Source organism: Mus caroli, chromosome 11, assembly GCF_900094665.2.
Source record: "Mus caroli chromosome 11, CAROLI_EIJ_v1.1, whole genome shotgun sequence".
Taxonomy (NCBI): domain Eukaryota; kingdom Metazoa; phylum Chordata; class Mammalia; order Rodentia; family Muridae; genus Mus; species Mus caroli.
The window spans coordinates 78,731,492-78,743,806 of record NC_034580.1 but is presented as its reverse complement, the minus strand read 5'-3'; the positions used below and the strand labels follow the sequence as shown (position 1 = coordinate 78,743,806).

Here is a 12,315-nt window from a genome sequence, read left to right as displayed (position 1 = left end):
AGACAGCTACAGCATACTCATATAAATATAAGTCTTAAAAAAAAAATAGAGATTGAGGCAAAAAGGTTCACAAATGTATCTGAATACTCACCTTCCTCCCATTTTGCCTCCATAGCCACCTCGGTCTCCTCCATAGCCACCTCTGTCGCCTCCATAACCCCCACTTCTGTCTCCTCCATAGCCACCACTTCGGTCTCCACCATAGCCTCCACTTCTGTCTCCACCGTAGCCTCCACTGCCACCACCACCACCACCACCACGGTCTCCTCCATATGCCCCCCGGCTGCGGTCTCCTCCATATCCACCTCGATCACCTCCATAGCCTCCTCGATCACCTCCATAGCCACCTCGGTCTCCTCCATAGCCACCTCGGTCTCCTCCATAGCTGCCTCCTCGGTCCCCACCATAACCACCTCTGTCTCCTCCATAGCTACCTCCTCTCTCCCCGCCATAGCCACCCCCACTCCTGTCTCCACCATAACCACCCCCACTTCTGTCTCCACCATAGCTACCACCACTCCTGTCTCCACCATAACCTCCCCCACTTCTGTCTCCACCATAGCCACCTCGGTCTCCACCTCTGCCCCCACGACCTCTGTAGCCCCTTTCTCCACCGTAGCCTCTCCCCCGGAAATCTGCAAAATAAAATTACAAACCAATAAGGCCAGCATTAATAATGCAAAGCCTCCCCAAGGCTAGTTAGAAGACAAGCACATTATACAAGCAACGAAAGGACTAACAAGATAAAGAGCTGGCCTACCTCCCCCTGAGGGACGTGAGTCCTCTGGTCTAGGCTCATTGCACTGATTACAGGAGTTTCTTCGAGCAAAGTTCATATTTCCACATGACCTGAAGAAAATAAAATGTTCCTAAGTCTCCAATAAACCCAGAATCCTTCCTTATACCCTCCAACCATCTCTTCACCCACCAAAGTAAACAGCATACTTACGGATTAGGGCAAACCCAGTCCCCATTCTTGGGGTCTCCACCTCGCCCCTGAAAACCTCCACGGCCTCTATATCCTCCACGGCCTAGCAGGGAGGAAAGGGATAAGGTAGAAGTGAAAAACCAGCAGTAGACACTATTGATATTTAAGAGCATCAGATGAAAAATTAAAGTGCCGTTTAATACCTAGACAGACTCCTTCCAAATTAATTCCTGCTATAACAAGACTGTCATTCTTGATTTCACTTAAGAAATATAGCAAACATTAATGGACTTCATATGTATTACAATATATCAGCCTGCTTTTTATAATATTCTATACAGTTTGAGAATCTCGGTTATAAAAATTAAGTCTAAGTAGTAAGGTAAATTCCAAACTTGAGGAAATGGACCAATTTTTTTACAAAATCAAGAAGCTACAATGGGGATCTTAAAAATTGGGTCAGCTCTGGCAGTAAGACAACTCAGCAAGCATAGAACTTGTTCTAAGTCTTACAAACTGACTGTGATGCCTGGCACCCACCCAGTGGAAAGAGCAATTAACTTAGCAAAGTTGTGCTCTGAACCCCACATACACACCATGGCATGCATGTGCTCACACAAATAAATGCTGTTAAAAAGTTAGACCAACTACCTAAGTAGGCTTTATTTAAACAAATGATTCAGAGCTCCTTTACCACTGCTGTAAGAGCACTACAAAGTCATTTCTATAACCTCTCCTACCACTTGCTTAGCTACTGGAACATTCTCATTTTAAGATGAAATGTAGGACCATTTGGAGAGATGCCTCAGTGGTTAAAAGCACAAGCTGCTCTTGCAGAAGACCAGGGTTTAATTCCCAGCACCCATTTGGTGGCTTACAACCATCTGTAACTCCAGTTCTAGAGGATCCAACAGCCCCTTCAGGCATCCTTGGGCACCAGGCATTCATACAGTATATACATACAAGCAAAACATTCATGCACATTAAATAAATATATTTACAAAAAAAGATGAAAGGTAAATAAACCTAGGGAACAAAGGGTAGGTAGTAGCTGGTGATGGCATACACCATTAATGCCAGCACTTCTCTGTGTGTGTTTGGGGGGTATGGGGAGTGGTAATCTCTGAGTTGAGGCCACACTAATCTACAGAGCAAGTTCCAGGATAGCCAGGACTATACAGAGAAACTCTGTCATGAAAAAACAGAAAATAAAGTAAGATTTATGGGGCTGGAGAGATGGCTCAGCAGTTAAGAGCATTGGCTGTTCAAGAGGTCCTGAGTTCAATTCCTAGCAACCACACAGGATAACAGAACAGAATCTATAATGGGATCTGATGCCCTCTTCTGGTATGCAGGTGTGCACGCAGAACGCTCATACATAAAATACGTAATATTTTTAAGCAATTATATGTAAGCAAGGACAAAACACAGACTTATTCAAACTCTGTAGCATTTGGGCCTTTTTATTTCTTTACATAGTGCTGGGGATCAATGTAAATATCCTACCTCGGCGTCCACCTCCACTTCCACCACCTCTCATAAATTCAGGCCTTCTAGTGGCAAATGACACTTTAATTATGTTTCCATGGAATTCTTTTCCTAAGAAGAAAAAAAACAGTTTTGAGGCAGAGCAAAGTGGTGCACACCTATAACCTCAACACTCAAAAGGCTGAGAGGTAAGAGGATCACTGAGATTTTGAGGCCCCAGCTTCAGCTAAACACTAAGACCTTTTCACCAAAAAGGGAAGGGAAGAGGAGAGGGTTTTAAATGAATGCTACAATGACACTCTGTACCTCTACCTCCCAACAAAACCATTACTGTCTTTGGCTCTTTTTACTTTCAGAAGAATAATGAACACATCCCCGTAGTATTTAAACATACTAGTGCTTTGCATTCCAAACAGTTAAACAATGCTAACTATAACCCATAACCTACACAACAGAACAGACCTTCCATGGGGAGATAGTTATTTCTTACTAAGTTTAAAGACAAAGAAGAAAACATCTAATATTAGTGTAGATAAAGGGCAGCGAGATGGCTCAGTGGTTAAGAGCACTGACTGCTCTTCCAAAGGTCCCGAGCTCAAATCCCAGCAACCACATGGTGGCTCACAACCATCTGTAACGAGATCTGATGCTCTCTTCTGGTGCATCTGAAGTCAGCTACAGTGTTCTTTGAGTCAGAGCAAGCAGAAACTGATGGAGTGGAGTTGACATGAGTGAGCAGAGGTCCTAAATACAATTCCCAACAACCACAAAAAGCTCACAATCATCTGTACACATCTGTACAGCTACAGTGTACTCATATACATAAAATTAAATAAATAAAAAAATAAATAAATCTTTTGAAAAAAATAATTAAGTGTAGATAAAAGTTTGTTTTCTAGTCTTGAGGACTGAACCCAAGGCCTAATGCAAATATATATATAGATATCTCTATATATAAATATATAGAGATATTTAGATACCTCCATACATATGTTTATACATACATATGGGCTTCCCAGTGTGTTTATAGTTTAGAATAAACAAAGGGGGAGGGGTAAGCAAGGCTGGGATTCAGATTTAGTTGTAAAATTGTCCCAAACAAGATCATGCTTCAATACTTGGTCCTCATCTGGTAACACTGTTTTTGGAAGGTTGCAGCATGTTTTGAACAAGATTCCTAGCTGGCAGATGTTAACCAAGCCAACTTTCTATACCTTTATCAGGGTTAGAATTATGTACAAGTAAGATAAAGGAAACACAAACAAAGATATACTTCATTTTATATCTACATAGAAGCACAAGCTTGTTGTATTCTTGGCCACTATTAAACAGGAAAATAACCACTACCCCTCAGAATATGTTTTGCCTTCCAGGCTAGAAAACATTTCTTCAAAGTGTACAAAAAGAGCTAGAAAGATAGCTAGCTGTTAGGAGCACTGGGTTATTTTCTAGGAGCCAAGTTTGATTCCCAACACCTACATGACAGCTCACAACCACCTATGCCTCCATTTCCAGGGGATGTGATATCCTCTCCTGGCCTCCAAAGGCACCAGCTGCACAAATCATGCATAGACATACATGAAGGCAAAACACCCAAACACATACATGAATTTAAATATAGGAATGGAGCATACCATCAAACCAATCAATGGCTGCCTTAGCTGATGGAGGGTCATCAAATGACACTGTTGCTTCCCCTTTTGGCTTTCCTGTGTCTTTGTCTGTGTAAAGATTTATCATTGGTTTTCCAGTCTTTTTNTTAGTCTAAAAAAAAAAAAAAAGACCAAATTGATGTTGCATTTCAGGAATAAGTAACCATGCATTATTCAGGTAAAAATTTTTTCAAAAAGTTATTATTTTTAATTATTTGCATATATGTATGTATGTATGTATATGGTGTGCACGTGAGTTCAAGTCCCCTTAGAAAACCAGAACCGTCAGATTCCCTGTAGCTGGTAAACAGGCCGGTGGTAAACAGCCCAACATGGGAACTGAAAACTGAACTCAGATCCTCTGAAACAGTACATGCTCTCTACAGTGGAGCCACCTATCCCGCCAGGTAAAGCTTTTTTTTTAAAGGGATCCATACATCCATATTACCAACAGTATATATTTAATATAAAAATGAAATTACCTATAGGTGTGGATATATTGAAAACTTTACATACTGAAGTAAGAGAAAAACATGAGAAAAACAAACTATAAAAATTCTGTCAGGAGTCAGCAGTAATGGAACATGCCTTTAACCCCAGTACTCTGGAGGCAAAAGTAAGGTTCATCTTAAATATTCTGAGGCCAGCTTGGTCTTACATAGTGAGTTCCAGGATAGCCAGAACTTTTTTTTTTTTAAATCTATTAAGAGCTAGCATATTTGAAGGTCTGGATTCAACCTCCAGAGCCACCAAAAACAGTTAACAATGACCCAAAAAACAAAAATCCTAAAAAATGGCATGCTATTTATGTGTAATTTAGTTAAACCCATAAAAACCAAATGTAGATAATGTTAAAAAAAATACGTATTTTGTAAAACATTTAAAGGCTAGGAAGAATCTTTCAATAAAAATCAATGCATTATTATTAAGATAGCCATTGGGCTTTGGCTGGGATGAATGTAGAAGACAGTTCTACTTTATTAAAAATATGTGGCCAGCCCCATGGTGTCTTATCCCTCTAATCCCAGCACTCAGGAGGCTAAGGCAGCAAGATTTTGAGTTTGAGGCTAACCCAGGCACAGTGGGAGCCCCTAATCTCAAAACAAAGAAAAGCTCTCAACTTGTGTGTGGTTCAGGTATAAATTAAAAAAAAAAAAACAAAAAAAAACAAAAAAAAAAAAAAAAAAAAGCAAGCAAACAAAAAACCCAGGAATTCGCCAATAAAGAAAAAAAAAGTAATTTCACAAATACCAAAACAAGGACCAGTGAACACAGTAACACCGACCGACCACTGTTTCCTTAGCCCTGCTCTACAGGCTGCTTTTCAGTTAAAGATAGGAAGTACATGCATGAAATTAAATGAACAACAACAGAACAATCACAAGATAGTGGAATAATGCAGTGCAGACATTAAGCGTAAGAAGTTGTTAGTAATAACTTTAGTTTACATATATTTGCATTTCAGAATCCAAGAATAAAGCTTAAGCACAGGAACAAGGATAAACATGAGCAAGAAATAAAACTTTCATGTACTTTAAATACTTAGTATGCTCCTCAGTTTTTTTGTAAACTTGACTTTAGCTAAAATCATCTGGAAAGAGGACAGCAATTGAGAAAATGCTTCCACCAGATTGGCTGATGACTGACGTGGTGCCACCTCTGAAGAGATGATCCTGCATGGTCTGAGAAAGCAGGCTGAGCAAACCACGAGGAACAAGCAAGTCAGAGTGTTCCTCCATGGTCTCTGCTTCAGTTATGCCCTGACTTCCTTCAACGACTAAAATAAGCCAAATAAAAGAAACCCTTTCCTCCTCAAGCTTCTTTTGGCCACAATAGTCTATAACAGCAATAGAAAGCTAAACAAGACACTTAGCAAAGGCCTACACACTTTGTACTTACGCATTAAAGAATTTAGATAATGCTTACTAGGGTATACAGACTTACAATGCAATGTATGTATCTTATATGAATATTAACAATTATGACTTACCTTGATAATTCCTATTTGCTTAAAGAACTCTCCCACTTGATCTGTAGACACTCCCTCCCCAAGTCCTTGCACAAAGATTGTGTTGTTATCTGAATTATCAGACTCTGAATCTAAGGAGGAAAAGTTATGGTCAATTTCATAAACATATCCCTTAAATTACTACATCCTGTTCTGTAATCAAAAACAATTTATTGACTAGTAACGGACTGCTTCTAAGCACCAAATATAAGGACCAACATATAGCCTTATATAAACATGCAAAGTATTCACAGTAGTTATATGGAAGATCAATTCTTACAACAAAACTACAGGTAAAGTGCAGGTTACTCTGAAATACATATAGGCCAATAAAGGGCGATGTTAAAAATATCACTCTTCAGATCCAGGACTAAAGCTCATGAAGAGATGAAGAAAGTTAATTAGCATACCTTTCTCTGAAGAACTTTCAATTTTATAGTCATACGTCTGACAAATCAATACTTTTAAAAGGCTTTCTAGTATACAATTCCCCCAAATTGGACACTTGACACTCAAGCCAGCCAGCCAAGCAGAGTTGCTGGTTTCCCATTCACTGCAAAAAGCCTTGTATATATCAGAAGGTAAGAGCACCTGGTACACACACCTTACCTTACACGCACACTTTTGGATTAGTACAACAAAGTAAGAAAGTTGTATAAAAATTCAGTCCATCAAGGGATAATTCAGAAATTGCCATCCATATAGAATACTTTGGCATCTTAATAAAAACAAAAGTTCTGATTTCAATATATATTAAATATTTTTACTCAAATAGATTTTAACCTCTAAATCCTAACTTTCAAAAGGCTCCAAAAGCAAGTCTATAGCCTTTAATTCATCTAAAAATGAAAAGCCACATAAAATTAGTGACTTCTACCCAGAGAAAGACAATTCCCTTGTACATGAACAACTTTCTTATGCCCACTAAAACTACCAATTCAATGAAAGATTTAAACAGTTTTTTTACCTCTACATTGCTAAGATAACAAATTTCTCTTTAGACTGCATTAATGCTTATTAGCAGTAAAAATCTGAATGTTTCTTCAAACAACAAAGCACAAACATAGCAGTTTCTCTAGCAAGCTTTCTAATCCGACCACTGAATTATTTTATGTCAAATTCCCCAGATCTGGCAGCACCATTAAATTAAATTAAACCTCCCTCCAAACACATTAATTCCTCTTCCAGAGGTAGAAAACCAAACTATCAAGAAAGAATCTTACCAGCATCTGGTCTGGGTCCATAATCCCTGTGACCTATGGGAGAAGAAAAGGAAAGGCTGTCTAAGACAACTTATTTAAAATTAAAAAGGAAACGGTAATAACCAAAGCATGTAAAGTCAGTACTTCATATCCTTGAAAGTCAACCATCACAGGTTTAAAATTAATTACATAAATGTTTACTATTTAAAGTGTAGGAAATCAAGACGAATGCCAACATCTCTTTAGCCTTGTCCAAGACAGCACCCACTTTTGTTATTATTCTAGTATCACTTCTGTCAAGCACTGCTGTAAGGCTGATTGGAAACCCCTAATAATTTAAAACACCACGTCAGCTACCTTTATAAAAGGAAAAAAAAACCCTATTGTCAAAACCCAGTGAAGTCCTCATTCATTGGTCACAGACTCTTTCATGCAATACACTGTGTAGAGAACGCATTGGACTACTTCAGATCAGATTTGGCTTTTAATATGTACTTTGATATAAGAGTGTATACAGAGAGTACTTTGTAATGCACACGACACACGAGCCTCGACAGAGTAAGAAGGGCTTAGACTGCATCTGCGGGATATTGGTGGCTTTTAGATTTATATAGCATTTCCACTGAAACATTTTGGGATACTCAGCACTTACCACCAAAATTTTTGAAGCCACCGCGGTCACCACCACTGCAGAGGAAAAATTGAAGAAATGATTTCTTCCTTAAGTCTCTAATGTGCTGAGCCCTGGGCTCAATCTACACTTAACTGTCACAAGTAGAGTGCCTAGGAAAATAGTAGCACCACTAACTTTCCAGTAAATCCATTTCAGAGTTCAATAATTCAATCTAAGTGCTTTCCCAAGGATTGATTTCCACAAGCTGTCTTCTCACATTTATAACACATCTAATATACTTTTCATGTTAAAAAAAAATGTATCTTCCCAACCCAAGCCAAAAGATTACTACTCAAACCATAACTTAAAGCTGCAGGCACAGCATGAAAAATGTGAAATTAGAGTACTAGGACTATTTTTAAATATAATAAAGAAAAAACTAAGACTAGAGGAATAAAAAGCAAAGTTAGACTTTGATAGCAGAACAGAGAAGGTAAAAACTTGAAGACAGATTCTGCTGTGATATTAAATAATGGATTTTATTAATTTTTAATGGGATAAATTTTTTTTAAAAAATGAGTCTGAATAAAGATAGTCTTAAAACTTTAAACTTAAGAAGACTGATAAAAAAAGCTAAACTCAAAACTTCTCTCCATGATCCACTTTAATATGAGATCTTTTCCTATCACAGCAGAGGTTCAAGCTGCCAAATGGTCTAAATACCAAACCAACAAAATATGTGAAAGATGCAAAGCCACAGAATAACTTTATTTGGCAAATTTATATTATCAGTTAAGTCAATGATCCTTGTACACATAAGGTTTTATGTAACAAATCTAAGCAGCTCATACTAATCAAATAATTAAAAAACCAACCAACCAAACAAACTATCAAACTAACTAAACCCCAAATTCTCTTGAGTGAAATGCCTTCTATAACACAAGTGCTAATAAGGAACTAACAGTTTTCAGATTATCTCTGAGTTGCTGCTCATGTATCACGATCCTAGCCGCTAACCTATTTATTATCTGCTTACAAACCTCTGCTCTGTGACTACCCAACTCTAGATGGCTTTTCTGAATTGTCCAATTAAAACTAACTAAATGAGAAAGCTTTCTCTTTTTAATTACGCTACAAACATTATAAAAACATTTTGCTTTGCAATCAACTTAGGTACAGACACAAGTGTTTTAATTTGCTTTTAAATTGTATAAGTCCCAGAAAACCCTTCTTTCTAGCAGGAGAATAAGGCTCATTCAAGGCTATGTAGACAATACTAAACTGAAGTCCTTCATAAGTACAACTTTGTATTTAAAATTACTGTTTTAGCACAGTACCTAAACCTTCCCAATACTTTAACTGACAGGTCTATCACTGCTACCTCTTTAAGAAAGAGAAGCTACTCATTACTATTTTGGTTTTAATTTCTTGAGACAGGGTAATGATGGTCCTGAATTTGCTATCTTAGATAAAGATGAACTTGAGTGCCTGATCCTTTTGTGTTGAGGTTGGCCTTTTGCTATGTAAGACACTGCTAAATTCTGTATCCCAAGGTCATTGCCTCAACACAAGTGAATTCTCAAGAATACCAGCTTTTGTTATGCAAATCTTGCTCCTCAAAATTACTTTGTGAATAATGATGCTTACAGCCTGTAGCAGTGTAGAAAAGAGGTAGTAGTAGGCTTAGGTTCCTCTGAGACAGAGTCCACTAGGAGTGAGCAGGAAGAAGGCAGAAGGCACCATGGGGTAAGTATAACTTGAGCTGCATAGCCATGAAGGCCCACCTGTTGGCAGTAGGAGTGGCCCAGGTGTAACATGGCAAATGGTATGTGGGGACACAGCGGGGGAGATGTTACTGACAGGAAAGTAGACAAAAGAGCACAGAGGGTTGATATCTGCCCAGTTCTAATGCTTTAAGGCTTATTATAAACATAAAGGTTTTGTGTCTGTTTTATTTGGAACTAAATGGTTAAGGTAGGGTAGAAACCCCCAAATAAAGTTTACAACAACGCTTTTACTTCCTCCTCTAAAGTACATTTGTCATAAACAAGCAGAGGTTAAATTGTTGAAAATAAAAAGTTCCCCTTCTTTTTCAGTACTGGGGTCTCATGCTTGTTTAAATGGTCTATCTTCCAAGCCCCTTGAACATTGTATTGGAAACCAAGGTTCCTTCAAAAATGAACCTTAGAACCCCAGTGACAGACAAGAATTAAAATATCAAGCCCACATTTCTTAAAATTTTTTCCTTATATATGGTGCATGCATGGGTATGAGTGTATATATATGCAGCTACTCCTGCAGGTGGAGGCCAGATTTATCAGAAGTCTTCTGCTATTTTCGACCTTCTCTTTTAATTTCTTGAGGCCCACTGAACCTAAAGCTCATGAATGAGCCCGGCTACTGAGCCCCTAGGATCCTCACGTCTCCTCTTCCCAGCACTGGGACTACAGGCATGTGTCATCACACCCATTTTAGGAGGTTAAAGTGTTTAAGAGGAAGAAAGGTTTTTTACAAGGAATCTAGAAGCAATGTGTTCATAAGATACACCCTGGCTGGACAGGGGTGGCGCACGCCTTTAATCCTAGCACCTTGGAATCAGAGGCAGGTGGATTTCTGAGTTCAAGGTCTGCCTGGTCTACAGAGTGAGTTCCAGGACAGCTAGGGCTACACAAAGAAACCCTGTGTGTGTGTGTGTGGGGGGGGGGTGTTATACCCTAATTGCTTTGTTGTCAACAAAACAGTTGATCTGGCCCACAATAAAAGAAAAATATACAGTGTTGTATGTAAGGGAGACTTTTTTTTTTTTCCGGTTTTTTTCTAGACAGGATTTCTCTGTGTAGCTCTGGCTGTCCTGGAACTTACTTTGTAGACCAGGCTGGCCTCGAACTCAGAAATCCACCTGCCTCTGCCTCCCAAGTGCTGGGATTAAAGGCGAGGACTACTATGTGACCTGGCTGAACTATTTAAAAGGGGAAAAAAAAAGAGAGAGAGAGAGATGACTCAATGGTTATCTTGCTGCTTGTTCAGAAGATCCAAGTTCAGTTTCCCAGCACCCATGCTCAGTGGTTACAATAAAACTGCCTATAATTCTAGCTCCAAAGGATCCAATACCCTATTCTGTCTGTGGGCACCACCACATGGCAAATAGTTACAAACAAAATAAATACACATAAGTAAAAGTATTTTTTAAAAGATGCATCCTCTAAAAGGATATATAACATTAAGGCTGAGTTTCCTTTTTTACAAAACTCAGTCCTATCCCTTTACTATTCAAAAGGTAAGTATAAGTATAAACATAGCCCAACAGCTTCGCAGAAAACGGTAATTTGTATTTCAGTAAGAGCCCCATGTAACACATTATATATATTTAAGTCTAAGAAATACCATCCTGGGGCTGGTGAGATGGCTCAGCGGTTAAGAGCACTGACTGCTCTTCCAAAGGTCCCCAGTTCAAATCCCAGCAACCACATGGTGGCTCACAACCATCTGTAATGAGATCTGACGCCCTCTTCTGGAGTGTCTGAAGACAGTTACAGTGTACTTACATATAATAAATAAATAAATCTTAAAAAAAGAAAAAAAAAAAGACATGTACCACTGCCGCCTTTGGAAAAAAAAAAAAGAAAAAGAAATACCATCCTAATATTTACCTGTACATTCAAATGTCACTCACTCATTCTCACTCCCTAAGTAAGCTTTATATTAACTATATTACAATTCCTTTATTAGGAAATTTACTGTATTAACTACAGAAATAGACTTCAAGGAGTAAGGGAGATATTCTTGTGGATAGTCTTTCCTTCAAACTTGCAGTTAAGTCAAAGTCATTTCTTCTACATATTAAGGCCTCGCTAGCAAATTAAGACAGAAGAATATTTCAACAACTATGTCAAAATGTTGCAAATTTGTTTTCAATCCCAGACACAGAAGCAAATAAGTACACATAAAGAATTCCCCAAGAACATTTTAAGGTAAAATAATAGGGATATTTAAGACACATAGGTATTTCAACTTAATTGGCTGAGTATCCCTACATAAAGAAACTTAAAAAATATGAAGATATAGGTCTTCCAAATTCAAAACCACAATGAAAAGAGGACTCTAGGGTAGACTGGAAGTTTCAATGTGATATCATAATATACTTAGAAAAGACATATTCAATATAAAGGAAATTTTGGAGGCAGGAAAGATAACTCAATGGTTAAGAGCACTGCCTTGCTCTTCCAGAGAATTCATATTCAATTTTCATCATCCACAGGGCCCACAGCCTAGAACTGCAGTCCTAGTGGATCCAATGTCCTCTTCTGGCCTTCATGGGCAATGCATGCATATTGTATACAAACTTACATACAAGAAGAATGAATACCCAGATAGTTATAAAAAATAAAAAGTTAAAAAAGAAAATTTCTTTTTTTTTTTTTTTT

General features: G+C 38.2%; 1 protein-coding gene across 2 annotated transcripts in view; it reads right to left on the bottom strand.

Moving 5' to 3' along the window:
- Positions 1-12,315, bottom strand: part of Taf15 (TATA-box binding protein associated factor 15) — a 35,360-nt gene that overhangs the window by 1,707 nt on the left and 21,338 nt on the right. For both annotated transcript variants that reach the window (XM_021177614.2, XM_029483595.1), the window contains exons 8-15: positions 7,931-7,965; positions 7,300-7,332; positions 6,059-6,168; positions 4,051-4,180; positions 2,435-2,527; positions 950-1,031; positions 761-849; positions 92-635 (exon numbers count right to left, since the gene is read on the bottom strand). In XM_021177614.2, coding sequence (XP_021033273.1) covers positions 92-635; positions 761-849; positions 950-1,031; positions 2,435-2,527; positions 4,051-4,180; positions 6,059-6,168; positions 7,300-7,332; positions 7,931-7,965 — 1,116 coding nt within the window. The remainder of the gene's footprint in view (positions 1-91; positions 636-760; positions 850-949; positions 1,032-2,434; positions 2,528-4,050; positions 4,181-6,058; positions 6,169-7,299; positions 7,333-7,930; positions 7,966-12,315) is intronic.